The sequence below is a fragment of the Poecilia mexicana genome, unplaced genomic scaffold, assembly GCF_051168715.1.
Source record: "Poecilia mexicana isolate PSO_F unplaced genomic scaffold, ASM5116871v1 scaffold_1, whole genome shotgun sequence".
NCBI classification, from domain to species: domain Eukaryota; kingdom Metazoa; phylum Chordata; class Actinopteri; order Cyprinodontiformes; family Poeciliidae; genus Poecilia; species Poecilia mexicana.
In genome coordinates this window covers 21,982,973-22,000,255 of record NW_028263370.1, presented here as the reverse complement: position 1 = coordinate 22,000,255, position 17,283 = coordinate 21,982,973, and the positions used below count along the sequence as shown (strand labels likewise).

Here is a 17,283-nt window from a genome sequence, read left to right as displayed (position 1 = left end):
TACGTTCCGTTTATTTTTTTACCCCTGCAATCTGGACCTGGGAACCCCGGTGCACTGATTCAGCCAATCGGCTGCTTACACTAGGCGACATAAAATGTGACGTTAAACGATTAGCCCCGTAGCCCTGCCCATGAAAACCTTTCTCCAGGAACGGGTTCTCTCTTTCCTGATAAAGGACATAGAATAGAATAGAATAGAATAGAATAGAATAGAATAGAATAGAATAGAATAGAATAGAATAGAATAGAATAGAATAGAATAATGTCCCTCCATGTGGAAGTTCAGGTGTACCAGCAGTAAAGTGACAGAGAAGTCGAAGCATGAATATGCACATAAAGAAATAAAAATATCATAACAGAAAGTAAGAACAGCAGACTGTACAGTAAGGGTGAATTGACAGTAGCTATAATAAGGAAACAAATACTTTGCAGTTATTAAAAATATCTTACTCTGATTCAAATAAATGGGCATCTGAGTAGGATAATCGGAAAACTTACAAAATGTGCTTCTATAATTGTGCATCAAAAGAATAGTAAAATATTAGCAAAATATTGACAACCTGTGCAAACAACAGTTTGCTGAAAGCAGTGATGATTATAGAATCTAACAGCTTCTGGGAGGAAGTACTAGGCCTGTCACAATAATAAATTTTATTGGATGAAAAATAGTCCCAGTCATTATTGAGAATAAACGATAATATTGTTGTGTTGAGACCATTTTCAAGTGATATATTGATAATGGCAAAACAATGCAAGTTTGCCTTCTAAAAGACCAATAAACTTTAATTTTGTATGGAACACTTAACACTAGAACTGGAAGATAAATAAGTATCATTCTTAACCAAACTAAAGGACAACATCTACCTGCAAAGTGTTTTATTTTATGAGCAAATTGTTAATATTGTGTATGAAAGTATTTTATTTTATGGTTGGAGAGTGAAAGAAAAATGTGCACTTTGGTGGATAGTAAAGTTTTATCCTATCCCATCCTATCTTAATAGTAGCATAACGGATGAACATTGTTGTGATGATGTGCTGAGGGTGGAGTATCAGAAAGAGTAAAAGCTTCTTGAAGATACAACTTTCTTTTTTATATAAAAACTGAAGGTAATATAGTAAATTGATTGTGCTATAAAATGGCAAAATATGTGCTAAACATATATTAGCTATTGCAGTTCTAGTAAAGTTATCTGTAACATTGTTTTATTTGTATTTTGATATATATAATTCCTCCAACACATAAAATAAATATTAAATTGAGTTGCCGCTTTTTGACATGTTACTATACCTCTTTGCTGTTTTGCTCTCCAGTCAGTAAAGGGAAAGTGTAAGCTATTTTCTGTCAGTTGACCATCAGTGAGCAGCAATAGGAGCGAGAAAGATGGTGGCGTGTTATTCACTCAGTCTGCAAACTGGATTTAAACAGGAGTACGGATAGATAAGTAGTTTAACCAAAGAATGTCTGAGATCAAAGGTAGTTATTTGTAATGACCCAATCAAAGTTCCAATCTTAACCTAATAATCTAATGAAGATGTTTTAGTGAGCTATAGAAAAGTCAGAAGATCATGTGAAGAAAACCAAACTCACAGATTCAGAGCTAAAAGAAGAGGAGTAAACAACTTACAGCAAAAAATGGTTGACTCCAGAAAAAGTGCAGCCAAACTAATTTCTTTGAAGAACTCAGCAACCACCTTCTAGTTTATCGGCGAGAAGAAACCAGGCAGACAGACATAAAAACAAGAATTAGGTTATACTGAAACATATATTAACTATTAAAAACAAACTGGAGCTACTAAGAAACAGAAATACCTGGAAGGATGACTAATCAGCAGAACCTGTTTCAAGAAAGAACTGAGAACATCTGCATATCTAGTGCAGGTGAACTTTTAAAACTATACAAATAAACAGACGTAAGGAGCAAGAAATGAAGTTTACAGAAATTTATAAACAATGAACAAAAACAAAATTCACAGACAATAAAAATAGCCCTTACATTAGATTAGATTAGGATTTAGAAATTTTGTTAGATTTGCAGCCAAACCTTTACCAGTGGGTTTAATGACAATAACATATATGCTTCTTGATCATTTTTCTAGCCTCATAAACTTCGTGATGAATATTTAGCATAAAAAAATCACTAGCATCAAGTCTACATGTTTTTTCACACTTTGTTTAAACCAGGAAACACAGTTGTAGAGCATAAAAATGTCATAAATAAGTATATTTTAATCCAATGTAAAACTGACATTCAGTTCAATTCAAAAATATTTTATTTATCCCAAAGAGTATCTAAATGTTGTAACTCATATCACTCAAGTATCTTCAAAGAGATGTTTAGGATGGTGATGCTGTGAGTAGGAAGGATCTCCAGTAGCAGTCAGTGTTGCAATGAATCTTAAGAGGCCTCTGACTGAAGACTGTTGCTGCATGATGGTCTCATGACTGTCATGATTAGAAAGCCAGGCAGAGAGATGATGGAGTTAGATGGAAGAGATGGTTTGAACTTCATCCTTTTCTGTCTCCTCTTATATGAACCCCCCTTTTTAACTCTTATGGGGTTTGAGGTCTAGGTATTATTTGAGCTTTCAACTGCCCCCCCCCCGTCGTAAAAAGCAAAAACAGACCTCCTTGCCATGGTTATCCATCCTAAGAACTATCTGAAAAGTACAAAAAAGTAGTAGCAAAGACCCATCAAGATGCACATCAAGATGCAAAAGCAGAAGTAACAATTGTCCAAACGTGTAATGCCTTTAGCCCAAAAAGAAAGCTAAACAAAAGTCAATGAAAAGAACAAATTAGAACAGAAACAGTCTTCAGTCAGAGGCCTCTGTAGATTTGTTGCAACACTGACTGCTACTGGAGGTCTTTCCTATCAGCATCACTACCCACAATGACTCTTTGAGGATATATCAATGAAATGAGTTTTGATATTGAATTTTTAAAGTATTTCTGACATGAACTGAATTTCAATTGACAGTTTGAACGCCACTGCTTTAACGTTATCATTGAAATGAGCCTGTTACCAGGGCAACATCTAACCAAAACAGATGTTAAGGATGTATCTTTTTAACCAAATTTCAAAGTAGTTTTAAACTTATACAAGAAAATCCGGAAGAATGTAAATGCATTTGATTTTTATTCCTTTTTTTAACAGTATTTTGGCCCGCAAGATCCAAAAAACAGCTCAACGTTCATAGACGGGATAAATAATCATACAATACTGTAGTTATTACTTCCAGATGTTTTAAACGGATAACATATTAAAAAAGGCTTTTCCGCTGAGAGTTTTTCCATCCTCCTCTGCGACGCCATGACTTAATGTGAAATCTGAGTCCGGGACGAAGGAGAGGAGGAAAAAAAGAGGAGAAATTTTGGGGGAACGTCCAAGAACAAGATGGCTGGTCCGGGACAAGAAAAACATCTTCGCTTTTTCACTTAAATACGACTTTTTAATTATTGGGATCAGTTTCGCGGTTCTATTTAACTACTTTATCCACTTTTTGGGAACTATTTTAAACCAAATATGTTGTTTCTCTGAGACTGGGTTGAAGAAAGTTTTCAAACGGTTCTTACTGGACCAGCAGCGATGTAAAGTCTTTATTGTAAAATACTTTACTTAAACTCGTCTAATAATCAGTATATTTTATAACTAAATTGCTTAATTTTATATCAAATACTCCTAATTTATCAGTCCTTGTAGTTTTAGATTTTTATCCTCGTTTTGGGGGATAACCGTTCACTTCCCGATGGTCGGAACCGTTCGGAGCAGCTAACCGGTCCACCATGAGTTCGTCTCGAGTCAGACCCCAGAGCCAGTCCGGCAGGACGGCCCAAGGACCGGACTCCAGCGAGGGCATAGAAATGGAGAACATCCAGCACCAAGACCTGGGTCTCGGAGGGGTGATAGGCACCCCGTCTCCACCGTCCAGGCAAGCCTGGAGCCGCGACAACCCTGTGTTCGAGCCGGAGGAAGAGATCATGGAGGCGGACTGGCCTCAAGCGAGTCCCGGGAGAAGATCGGTGTCCACGGCCTCCAGCGGCAGCAGCAGCAGCAGCTACAACCGCGGGGGCAGCAGCGCCCAGATGCCCCGAGGAGGACTCTACCCGACCCCGACCCCCACCATAAACGCTCGGCAGCAGGACAGACGTGAGCACCGCAGCTGTTTGAAGCAGATTCTGCAGAAAATCAGAAGTAAGTCATGATGAACTTTTAAATAAGGAACATTTTCTGCAGCTTAAAAAATGTTTAAGCTGTTGAAAATGAGATTTAAAGTTTCTAAAGATCTTCTTGTTATTTTAACATTCATACTGCAGTTTAAAACATCGGAAATGCCAACTGTTATCTCTGTAAGTGTTTTTTATGATGCAACCAGAGGCTCCATTGTTATTTGCCATTGCATTTTCTTATATATTCTTTTTTAATTTAACCAACAAGTTATTTCTAACTAGAAAGGAGGCAGGCATGTCTGAAAATATAACAGATGAATGTAAAAGTAGCATACATTTTATTATATTGTAATAAAACTGGCTTCTTAAGAATATTTACACCATTCCAAGTATTTAATTAAAATTTCTTTGTTGGTGTTACAGCAAATAAATATCTTTTAGTTGCTTTTTGTATGCTTCCTCTGGTATTTTGACAGTTCAATTCAATTCATTTTATTTATATAGCATTAAATCACAACAATTGTCATCTCAAGGCACATTACAAAAATATTTCAAGTCTTTTAAGTTGGAATATTAAAATTCAATTCAGTTCAAAATTAGTTTATTTTTCCCAAAGGGAAATTAAATTTTGGCATAACTTATTTCATCCAAGTATCTGGATGGTGATGCTGTTGGTAGGAACAATATCCAGTAGCAGTCAGTGTTGCAATGAATCCAGAAGCCTCTGAAGACTGTTGCTGTATGACAGTCCAATTACCTTCGCAACATGCTAACAGCTCAATATCCAGGAAACAGAGACAATATGTCAAATGTCCTAGATGACAACATTAATTGTTAGCAAGCACTGCTAATCCACCTCATTCAGTTAGTTTTAATTAGAGTGTGTTTGCTAGTTTTTATTAGTTTGTATATGGAGTTATTGTTGAACAACCAACTGACTCTGGTGTTTTATATCAACGTTTGCATTGCCTTTTTTTTGGCCGACAGTGGCGTAAACGATTTGTGTGGGGGGGAGGGAGGGAAGAAAAAAAAATCACATTAGTTCACAAGGCTACTAAGTAGTAAACAAAAACGTAGGATATTGCATCTATCATTTCAGTATATTTTAGTTACTTTTCGAAATGCGTCAGTTCGAAAAGTAACTGACGCATTATGCAACTATTTATTGCATAGTTTATTTATTTCAGTTAACGAAAATGCTTTCTCAGTTTCAGTTGGTTTTTTTATTAGTCTTTGTCAACTATAATAGACAAAATTTTTATTTTACCAAGGTGCCAATAGTGATTTACTCAAGGTGTGTTGAGAGTAAAGTGCTAAATCTGTGGTGTAATAATCATATTTTTGGAAACCTGAAGCTTTACAATAATATGTTAAAGCACAACATATTACATATTATTCTGTGTTATGTGGTGATGTACGTTTTAATCGCCTCCTCTGCAGTTCTGTGGGGAACTGAGCTGATGGAGGACAGCGACAGCAGCAGAGAACGCTACCTCAGAAACGTCTTGAGGGAAATGCTCACATATGTCGGCTTCCTCATCACTGTTTGCGTTTGTAAGTAGACAACACAAAACCTTTCAAATTTCAAACTTTGCTGCAGAGATTCCTCTCTTAGGCTTCTTAAAACCAGGCTCTGCCCTTGAAGCTGAAAACCCCCCAACAGTTTTCCAGCTGTTACTCTAATGAGTTTGGCAGGAATTTATCCAGTTTCCAACATTTTTCAGGAGGATTCAATTTCAACAACAGTGCAAAAACCAAAGTACTTAGTTATTAGACGGGGAAAAATATCTTTGGTGAATGATGTGTGAATAAAAAGCTAATGCTAAAGTTCCTTTTTTTCATTTTACTGCAGCGAAAAAGTCTCACTCTGTGGTTTTGGGTGGATCAGGAAATGATTTTGTGGCAGAACTGGACCATTTAGTTTCCTCCGACTGAACGCTGCTGTCAGACTTGCACTGCATCAAAGCTTAGATTCTAGATTTTACTCAGTTTGAAACCAGAACTTTACATACAGCAAATAAAGAGACACAAGCACCATTTTTTCTCCCTGTCTGAAGTTAATTCAGACCAAGCTTGTAGCTAAATTAGGATTACCAAAATTATTTCTATTTACTAAATGCAGCAAAAATGAAAGAGGGAGTATATTTTAGATTTATTAATTGACGTCTTCAGAATCAGAAGTTTACATTTCTTTAGTATTTGCCTTTGCATGATATGACATTTGTTCAATATTGCCACATAATTTTCTTCCCTGATGTTTTTCATGTTTTGTTTTTGTTCCGTCTGAAAACATAAAAACCTAAAACTGGAAGAAAATGTCCTTTGTTTTGATTCCAGGTGTGTGAAGCTAATGTGATTAATAACATGCTAACTTGTGCCATCACTGCTGTTTTTCTGGATCGGGCTCTGCAGTGACGTATGGGATGGTGAACTCCAACATGTACTATTACACCAAAGTTATGTCTCAGCTGTTCCTGGACACGCCGCTGTCTCCCGGGGACCAAACTACGTTTAGGAGCCTCTCCACCATGAAGGACTTCTGGAAGGTTTTTTTAATCATTTATTTAATTTCATTCCTTTATATCTTTATTCTTTAGTAATGCAATAAATAAATGTTTCTCCATACTTTTAAATGTATGTTCAGTAATGTTTTTTCTTTAAAGTAAAGTCATCTTTTTAATTTATTTTATTTTTAGAGTTTTAATTTTTTTCTACTCTTTATAATTAAATAAATGTTTTTTCAAGTTTTAAAAACGATACTTTAATTTTTTATCTTGTCATTTTCTATTTTATTTTAATTTTTATACGTTTTTAATTTTCTATAATTAAATAAATGAATCTTTTTACATTATGTTTTAAATTGTGTTTTATTTTTTTATTTTATCTTTTTAAAATAAATTATATATATATATATATTTTTAAATGTATTATTTTTTTACTTAAATAATCACATATTTTTCCATATTTGAATTTTTATTTTGTTGTTTTAATTATTTTAGAGTTTTTACATATTTTTTAATTTATTCTTCTAATTAAATAAATAAATAAATGAAAATGGTACTTTTTAATTAAATCATTTTCTATTTTTTATGTTTTCATCTTATTTTGAATTTTATGTTTACAGATATTTTTGTTTATTTGTTATTAAATTTTTTTTTTCTCATTTCTATTTTAAATGTTATTTAATTTAATTGTCTTTATATTTTACATTTCATTTTTATTGTTTTATTGTTGTTTAATAAAAAAGTAAACGTTTTTCCACCAAGTTTTACATCTAAACTTCCCTTTCTGACACGCTGTGCATTAAAAACCAGGTTATTTTGCCCTTCCAGTTCACACAGGGGCCATTCCTCGGTGGGATGTACTGGGACGTTTGGTACAACAACAGTCTGCCAGAGAATCAGAGCTTCATCTTCTATGAGAACCTCCTCCTCGGCGTCCCCCGGCTCCGGCAGGTCAAGGTTCGCAATGAGTCCTGCTCTGTCCACGAGGACCTGAGGGATGAGGTTCAGGACTGCTACAACATATACACCCCCAGCAACGAGGACACCGCCCCCTTTGGTCCAAACAATGGAACAGCGTTAGTTAATGCAAAATACTGCACTAAAATTAAAAATCTGTGTAAATTTAGACTTTTGAATGCATGACTGTGTCCTAAATGTTTTTTTTTTTCTGGATGTGTGGCAGGTGGGTGTACACCACAGAGAGTGAGATGAATAGCAGCAGTTACTGGGGGCAGGTGTCTAAGTATGGAGGTGGAGGCTACTACCAGGACTTGTCTCGAACAAAAGAGGAGTCAGCCAACCGTCTGCAGTTCCTGAAAGACCACCTGTGGCTGGACAGAGGCACCAGAGCAGTCTTCCTTGACTTCTCAGTCTACAATGGAAATATAAATCTTTTCTGCATTGCCAGGTAACAGTCATCAGTCTGAACTAGAGATACACAGAGAAAGCTGATCAGAATCGTCCAAATTTCAGCTTGAGAGTGCTGCAGACAGGTGATCTGTCAGTTAGACATGCAAAGATATAATCCTTTTTCCAATCAATAATAATCCTCATGTAGTATTTGGAATACAGAATATTTAGTGAACTTTGATCCAGAACTGCATAGCATTCTGGGAGATGTAGGCAGAGAAATGAATAAAGCAAGCTAAGCAAAGTTGGTGGCATCACCTAACTCACTCATTCTTTGGTTACCTAGCGACTCACTCATTCTTTGGTTACGTAATGACTCTCATTCTTTGGTTACGTAATGACTCACTCATTCTTTGGTTACCTAGCGACTCACTCATTCTTTGGTTACGTAATGACTCTCATTCTTTGGTTACGTAATGACTCACTCATTCTTTGGTTACCTAGCGACTCACTCATTCTTTGGTTACGTAATGACTCTCATTCTTTGGTTACGTAATGACTCACTCATTCTTTGGTTACCTAGCGACTCACTCATTCTTTGGTTACGTAATGACTCTCATTCTTTGGTTACGTAATGACTCACTCATTCTTTGGTTACCTAGCGACTCACTCATTCTTTGGTTACCTAGCGACTCACTCATTCTTTGGTTACGTAATGACTCACTCATTCTTTGGTTACGTAATGACACTCATTCTTTGGTTACGTAATGACTCACTCATTCTTTGGTTACGTAATGACTCACTCATTCTTTGGTTAAGTAGCGACTCACTCATTCTTTGGTTACCTAGTGACTCACTCATTCTTTGGTTACCTAGCGACTCACTCATTCTTTGGTTAAGTAGCGACTCACTCATTCTTTGGTTACGTAGTGACTCACTCATTCTTTGGTTACCTAGCGACTCACTCATTCTTTGGTTAAGTAGCGACTCACTCATTCTTTGGTTACCTAGCGACTCACTCAGTCTTTGGTTACCTAGCGACTCACTCATTCTTTGGTTAAGTAGCGACTCACTCAGTCTTTGGTTAAGTAGCGACTCACTCAGTCTTTGGTTACCTAGCGACTCACTCATTCTTTGGTTAAGTAGCGACTCACTCAGTCTTTGGTTAAGTAGCGACTCACTCAGTCTTTGGTTACCTAGCGACTCACTCATTCTTTGGTTACCTAGCGACTCACTCAGTCTTTGGTTACCTAGTGACTCACTCAGTCTTTGGTTAAGTAGCGACTCACTCAGTCTTTGGTTACCTAGCGACTCACTCATTCTTTGGTTAAGTAGCGACTCACTCAGTCTTTGGTTAAGTAGCGACTCACTCATTCTTTGGTTAAGTAGCGACTCACTCATTCTTTGGTTACGTAATGACTCACTCATTCTTTGGTTACGTAATGACTCACTCAGTCTTTGGTTAAGTAGCGACTCACTCATTCTTTGGTTACGTAATGACTCACTCAGTCTTTGGTTAAGTAGCGACTCACTCAGTCTTTGGTTAAGTAGCGACTCACTCATTCTTTGGTTACGTAATGACTCACTCATTCTTTGGTTACCTAGCGACTCACTCATTCTTTGGTTAAGTAGCGACTCACTCATTCTTTGGTTAAGTAGCGACTCACTCATTCTTTGGTTACGTAATGACTCACTCATTCTTTGGTTACCTAGCGACTCACTCATTCTTTGGTTACCTAGTGACTCACTCATTCTTTGGTTACCTAGCGACTCACTCATTCTTTGGTTACCTAGTGACTCACTCATTCTTTGGTTACCTAGCGACTCACTCAGTCTTTGGTTACCTAGCGACTCACTCAGTCTTTGGTTATGTAGCGACTCACTCATTGCTGATTGAAATGCTTATTTCATGATACGTTTTTCAGTTATATTGTCCAGGCCTATCTATCAATCAATCAATCAATCAATCAATCAATCAATCAATCAATCAATCAATCAATCAATCAATCAATCAATCAATCAAGTTTATTTGTACTTATAAAAACGCAAAGTCTTACCAAGTGTTATTGGTCTGGACTAGAGTCTAGTGCAAGTCTATTAGTACACTAAGATAAAACTAACTTACTAATACATTCAGCTTATATGCACCATAAATCTGGAACCAACGTCCAGAAAACTGTAAAACAACTGAAACACTGAGTGCCTTTAAATCTCGACTAAAAACCCACCTGTTTAGAGTTGTATTCGAAACGTAATCAATTACAAATTTAGTGATGGCACTTGACTTAATGTAATGTTTTGATTGTTGATTCTATGTTGCATGACTTTGTGTTTTTGTGTTTGTTATGATGTAAAGCACTTTGAAATGCCTTGCTGCTGAAATGTGGTATACAAATAAAATTTGATTTGATCTGATTTATGTTCAGCAACATATAGAAGCTCATGTGAAGTCAATAGATCCTTAAAATTGATGAAAAGTTTTTGTTCCATTGGCAGATTATTTTCACTTATAACTAAATATTTTTCCCATATTATAAGTGAATCTGAAAATGCAACCAACACGTTTCATCAATATTAAGGAATTATTGACTTAAAAAAAGCTCATATATCTTGTTGAAAAGTTACTTATAGGTTAGTTTCGTCTTACTTTAAGTTTAGTGAGATATTTGCACTAGAAACTGGACCAAAAGTAGATTTTGTGGTTTGCAATGTGCTAGAGTTATCCAACATGAAATGAACCTGCATGTCCGGGTCCATCAGGTTGCTGGTGGAGTTCCCTGCCACCGGGGGGGCTGTGACCTCCTGGCACTTCCAGACGGTGCGTCTGATCCGATACGTGTCCAGCTGGGACTTCTTTGTGGGCGTGTGTGAGGTGGCCTTCTGCCTCTTCATCCTCTACTACGTTGTGGAGGAAGTTCTGGAAATCCACATCCACCGGCTGCACTACTTCAAGAGCATGTGGAACTGCCTTGACATTCTGATCGTTGTGGTTCGTATCAAAGGTTCATCTTAACAGTTAATCCAGTTGAAATCATATTAATCCAATTGTATTATTTTATTTTCATTGTAGTTGAGTGTTGTGGCCATTATTATGAACATAACCAGAACAGCCATGGCCCGAAACTTGCTGAGCGGCTTGTTGGAGAACTACATGGCTCACCCCAGCTTTGAGCCTCTGGCCAGCCTCCAGGCCCAGTTCAACAACCTGGCAGCTGTTATTGTGTTTTTCTCCTGGGTCAAGGTACAAATCCTCCTCCTGCAATTCAGCTTTACTCTAAAAATGCCCATATTAACTGGAGATACACCCATCTGATATGAGTAGCAGTACCAGTCCCCATATTTATAAAAAAAAGGTTAGAGATTGAGTATTGGTGACAATGTGTGTCTGATTTTGTTTAAACTGTGAAACTAGAAGAAATACAGTGTAAACTAATCTGATATTTATTTAAAACAATTTTAAGGATCCATACTGCATCAAATTCCATCAGTTTATATTTAAACAAAAATAGGTTTGTGCAAAAAATTCTGAAATTTGAATTCTGAGGCCAGCTTAGCTACCTGGCATTTTCTTTATTAAAAACAACTATTCAAAATATAAATTTACAAAAATATTAAGCAGACTAAAATTGAGTTTTGGGCATATTCAAAATCCCCTGCATTAGGAATTTTGAATTTTTTTTTTTGCTGCATGTCTTATTTATTTTAATTAGAATACCTAATTGCATCTTCTGAACCTTTTGTTTTTTCCATTTTCTTTATTTTTTATTTTAGATTGGCTGTTTTGTGTCTGAACACATTAAAGTTGTTTTGTTATTACATGTTTGACTAAACGTAAGCTATTTGTTTAAGTGTGCAGAGTTATCAAATAAATTTGTAAGTCTGTGAATTTATGTCTGTATTTAAAAAACAGAAACATTTTAAGTTAATTCAACTCTGTTTTTCTGTATCGGATCTGTATTGGCTGACATACCAAACCACAGATATCGGTATTGGAAGTGAAAAAGGTTGATCTGTGCTTTCCTTATTCTAACGTCCCGTTCTTCACCTCCACCAGCTGTTTAAGTTCATCAACTTCAATAAGACCATGAGTCAGCTGTCCACCACGATGTCCCGCTGTGCCAAAGACCTCACCGGGTTCGCCATCATGTTCTTCATCATCTTCCTGGCGTATGCGCAGCTCGCCTACTTGGTGTTTGGGACACAAGTCAATGATTTCAGCACTTTCCAAGCCAGCGTGTAAGAAAAACAGTTTCATCTCACAAATCCAGCAGCATTTCATTTGAGACACGTTTGTGTTTTATTTAGGTCTGATGTTTTGTGTTTTGCATAGATTCACTCAGTTCCGCATCATTCTGGGAGACTTCGACTTCTCAGAGATTGAGGAGGCAAACCCAGTGCTTGGACCTGTTTATTTTACAACATTTGTCTTCTTTATTTTCTTTATATTAATGGTAAGTGAAGCTTGCACATGGCTTTAACGTATTACTGTGAGAGCGACAGAACCAAAACATTTTTGTCCGTACAGAACATGTTCCTGGCTATCATCAATGACACCTACTCTGAGGTGAAGGCAGACATGTCCCAGCAGAGGTGTGAGATGGAAATGACTGACCTCATCAAGAAGGTATCAAACTAAAATGCATATTTATCTCGTTTTATTTTAAGTCCCTGTTTCTAGCATAAATGCAAGATACAGTATTTTGTATTAGTTTTGTCACGATTTTTGTCTTGTTTTTCCGGAATTGTGGGTTTCTGTTTGTTTTTTACTTGTGTATGAAAAGGTAAAAAAATACTGAAATAAATAATACATTCAAAGGAATCAACAGATATGGCAAGACCTTTACAGCAATACTAATAAACTAAATATGACACAGAGTGACAGATAATGAGAACATTATCTGTGTTTCCACTACAAATGTCTGCATAACTTTGTTGATATTCCACTAATGTTGAAAAAAACATAATTTTATGATTGCGGTGTTTCCACTAAATAAGAAACCTAGTTAAATTCACACGTGAATTTAATAAGTCATTAAAAAACAACCACTTCCTGTCATTTTTGTCATTTCCACCAGTAGTAACATCCTGTTGTTGATTATGTGACTTGTGTGATGCGAAAAAATGTTTCCTTTGCAGTTTTGCAGAATACAATAATTTCGATACAGCTGAAAAAGCATTTCATATTAGCACCAACAAATGTTAGTCTTTTCAAAATTGACATGCTTCCATTAAGCAAATTTAATTTCATAATTCCAGTTTGTGCAATTATATGGTCAATGGACAGCTAATGACTGAAATGCTGAATACTGAAGATGAAAAGGAGGTTAATGGAAAGTTACAAACTACAAAAAAGCATGCAGTGTAAGCCAGTGGGACTTGTTCCAAATCAACCGTATGAGCGTGTTTATTTAAAGATGTAATTATTTAAAGTTGTAATTCAGTTCGATTCCTCCCTGCAGGGCTGCAACAAAGCTTTGATGAAGTTAAGACTGAAGAAAACACCGGTGGACAAAATCTCCAGTGGTTTGCAACAAGCGAGCAGTAAAATGAACTTTGATGAGCTGCGTCAGGATCTTAAAGGGTGACTGAGAGCCTCACATCAGTGACGCTAGTTTCTGCATGCATACAGCTTGTCACTCATGTGGTCTGTGTTTTTATCTGGTTCAGAAAGGGCCACACAGACGCAGAGATTCAGGCCATCTTTGCTAAATACGATCAAGTCGGCGACCCGGAACTGACGGAGCATGAACACCAGCAGATGAGAGACGACTTGGAGAAAGAGAGAGTGAGTGACGAAGCGAACGCCTGCTTCCTTTGGGATGAGGAAAAACAACAGCTGCACACTGCAAAAACACAAAATCTTATCAAGTAGTTTTGCTCTTGTTTCAAGTGTTAATATCTTATTACACTTGAAATTAGAAAACACTAACAAGTAACTTTTCAGAAAGACAAAGGAGCTGGGCTGAAGTAAATAATTCCTTGGATTGTTAAAATACTTGTTCCATTAGGAGATTATTTCACTTATAACAAGACATTTTCCCATGATATAAGTGAAATAATCTGCCAATGACATTACTGGTAGTTTTTCATCAACAGTAAGGAATTACTTGACTTAAAACAAGTTCCTATATCTTACTGAATAGTTACTGGTAAGTTAGTTTGTCTCATTTTAAGTGTATTTGCAGCAGAAACCAGTCCAGAAGTACCTGGTAAGATTCTTCTGTTTTTTGTCGTGCAGACACTCAGTGTGTTTCTGCTCATATGCTAGGAGGACTTGGAGCTGGAGCGAAATTCACTGACCCGACCCAGCAGCGGGCGCAGCTTCCCTCGCACGCAGGACGACTCGGAGGAGGACGATGACGAAGACTCGGGTCACAGTTCCCGTCGGCGCGGCAGCAGCTCAGGCGGCGTCTCATACGAAGAGTTTCAAGTGTATGCAGATCAGTCCGCCCGCTGGCTTAAACGCTGCTCTGAGTAACGTTGTTCTTTAAGCAAATGGCTTTATACTCCGGTTAATGATCAATCCATTGCTAAATTAGTTGATGATTATTTCAATAATTGATTAATTGTGATTAATCTGATTAATCGTTTCAACCCTAAAGAAGGCATTCTTGAGGGAGTCCAGAGTTGGTTTTCTGGGGGGGAAAAAAACGTGAATTTAGTGAAGAATCAGTAGACAAACCAGAGATGAAAGCAAGACTGCAAACCTTCGACTGAACGACAGAAGGATCGCCTCCAAAAGGTTCTCAGTTCTTTTGGAACCAGATCAAAGAGATTTAAAGAAGAATTTCACACATTCAGGCTTTAAATCGGTCTTTAGAGTTGAAATAAATTTGTGTCATCTGCATAGAAATGTAATTTAGACGCATATGAGAAGATGATTTGACCAAGTGGGAGTCATCTAACAACATAGCCCTGAGGTACTCCGTTACTGATTGGTATCGATGGTGACAAACTTGTTTCCTAAAACTAAAACCATCAGATTGAGTATTGATGCCGTTTCATAAAAACACAAACTGAATCTGGATCCTTTGGGTTTTCTAGGCTGGTGAGGCGAGTGGACCAGATGGAGCACTCCTTCGGCAGCATCGTGTCAAAGATCGACGCTGTCATAGTGAAGCTGGAGGGAATGGAGCGAGCTAAGCTGAAAAGAAGAGACGTGTTGGGCCGGCTGCTGGACAGAGTCATGGAGGTGAGAAGCACCAGATTGTGTTGGATACTTCAGGCTCCTCATTTTAGAAAAATAGCCCTAAAAAACAAACTTTTCGACAAACAAATCTTAAGCTAATGATAGCAGAGCTAAATTTTTTTTTAGCATTTTTGCTAACTGTAAACGTTTTGCACTCTTAGATTCCCTTAAATAATTTTTTCTGGATAAATTCTGAAACACTGCCTTACTTGGCTGTTTTGTAAACTTTCAATTCAGTTTTTAATTTATTTTCCTGAAACGTATAAATGTCTTATAGAAAATATACAACTTCATAGTACAGCTGCAGCTAATGATTATTTTTGTAATTGATTAATTAAGTAATTGGATTTTTCAAAAACTGGCACATTCTGCAGATTTTTTATTTAATCACTTAATCCTATTTCTAAAATGTTAAAAATAATTAAAATATACAAGTAAATAAACAATTCAGCTCCTGTTTTTACAGCTGTATGTGTTCTGTTCTTTCAGCAAATGTCCTTTTTTTGAGTCTATACATTTCAGTTAACAATTAACCAATTACTAAATTAGTTGAGGATTATTTCAATAAACAATTAATCGTGATTAATCGTTCTAGCTGTACTCAGTTTTTTTTTTTTTTTTAACAGGAATTGAACCAGGTGAAGCTAGAACTGCCACTTTAGGAGTCCTGAGTAGGACATAATTACAGACATGGAGCTTTTTTAATCTTAAGTGCAAATGTTTACATTTTTGCATATTTTTTGGTTTAATTACAGCTTTGAGTGAGCTCTTCTCTCAGAAAATTGACTCTTTTGAGCCTGTTTACTGCTAATTAATGATTAATTGATAACTAAATTAGTTGACGATTATTTCAGTAATTGATTAATCATGATTAATAATTGATTAATAATTGATTCAGCCCTACCTAATAGACTTTTTGCAGAATTTGAACCACTTGAAGCTAAAACTGCAACTTGAGGAGTTCTGTGTAGAATATATTTACAGGCTAATTATTACAGACAATTATTCCAATAGTCAGCTAATCATGATTAATTTGATTAATCGTTTCAGCCCTACTTAATGGATAATTTTTCTGTCTTTCAGGACGAGCGTTTGGGCCGCGACACGGACGTCCACAGGGAGCAGACGGAGCGACTGGTGAGGGAGGAACTGGAGCGCTGGGAGTCAGACGACTTGGGTTCGCAGGTCAGCCACACTCCGGTCGGCCCGCGGGCCCGTCCTCCGTCCTCCCTGTCCACGGACGGCCTCGATGCCAGCTCAAACGGAGCCGTCCACGTCTAAACACCCGACATGTTCAGAATTATCCCCTATCCGGAAAAGACACTACTGGGAAAAAAAAAACAAAAACATGGAGATTTTTCAGAGAAAATTTGCTCCTGAAGGTGTTTAATTTGCTAGAGACAGAATCTGTCCAATCAAAAAGCTTTATCCTGATGAGAGAAGATGATGAAGTCTAACTGCAGGCTTATTCTGTGTATGGAAAATACCCACCTGCTTTTTAACGCTGCGGCCACACAACACGTCATATTTACTCAGCCTCTGCTCATCACCTAAGTTTGAGTTAATCAGCTTATGATTTCATTATGATACATATTGTAACTTAAAACAAACTTCAACTTGGAGTGCGAACAGTGTTCACAGGAAGCCTGTGCATTTATTTTTATTGCCTTAAAATCTCTCTTGATTGACAATCTCTTTGTTTTGAATCTGTTTTGCCAAATAAATCTTAATATTAAAAATGTCTGATTTTTATTTTCTTGTTCAACCATCTCATAACATTTATTTCTTTGGAATGATTCAATCTGGAGTTTAGAAGCTAATCATATAATTTTTATCTCCTCTATGTGATGGACTGTCATACGACTTTACTCTCGTATTATGACTATTTTTATCGTATTATTACAACTTTATTCTCACAATATCTCTTCGTTCTCGTCCAATATTATGACTTTATTCTTGTGTTTTCAATAAATCAATCAAGTTTATTTGTACAGCACATTTCAGCAACAAGGCGGATGAAAGTCCTTTACATCATAAGAACACAAAAATAAAAAGTCATAAAAACACAATACA

The 17,283-nt window shown here is 36.6% G+C and overlaps 1 protein-coding gene across 2 annotated transcripts; it reads left to right on the top strand.

The window, feature by feature from the left end:
- The first annotated feature begins 3,301 nt into the window (after window positions 1–3,301).
- On the top strand, window positions 3,302–16,951 carry pkd2 (polycystic kidney disease 2). 2 transcript variants are annotated; one of them, XM_015005059.2, is made up of 15 exons: window positions 3,302–4,192; window positions 5,608–5,721; window positions 6,580–6,713; window positions 7,500–7,747; window positions 7,855–8,079; window positions 10,782–11,010; window positions 11,092–11,262; window positions 12,076–12,257; window positions 12,352–12,472; window positions 12,547–12,645; window positions 13,481–13,602; window positions 13,689–13,806; window positions 14,293–14,453; window positions 15,066–15,213; window positions 16,294–16,951. In XM_015005059.2, exons 1-15 carry the CDS (start codon window positions 3,784–3,786, stop codon window positions 16,489–16,491), a joined length of 2,679 nt encoding a protein of 892 aa, XP_014860545.2. In that variant the 5' UTR covers window positions 3,302–3,783; the 3' UTR covers window positions 16,492–16,951. The 2 variants fall into 2 exon arrangements, with proteins under 2 accessions (XP_014860545.2, XP_014860544.2); XM_015005058.2 differs by having other exon boundaries at window positions 3,331–4,192; window positions 14,290–14,453.
- The last annotated feature ends 332 nt before the right edge of the window (window positions 16,952–17,283 follow it).

Coding starts and splice junctions, on each gene's coding strand:
- pkd2 (XM_015005058.2), top strand. CDS start 3,784: ATGAGTTCGTCTCGAGTCAGACCCCAGAGCCAGTCCGGCAGGACGGCC. Junction 12,258..12,351: donor AGCACTTTCCAAGCCAGCGT/GTAAGAAAAACA, acceptor TGTTTTGCATAG/ATTCACTCAGTTCCGCATCA. Junction 12,646..13,480: donor TGACTGACCTCATCAAGAAG/GTATCAAACTAA, acceptor TCCTCCCTGCAG/GGCTGCAACAAAGCTTTGAT.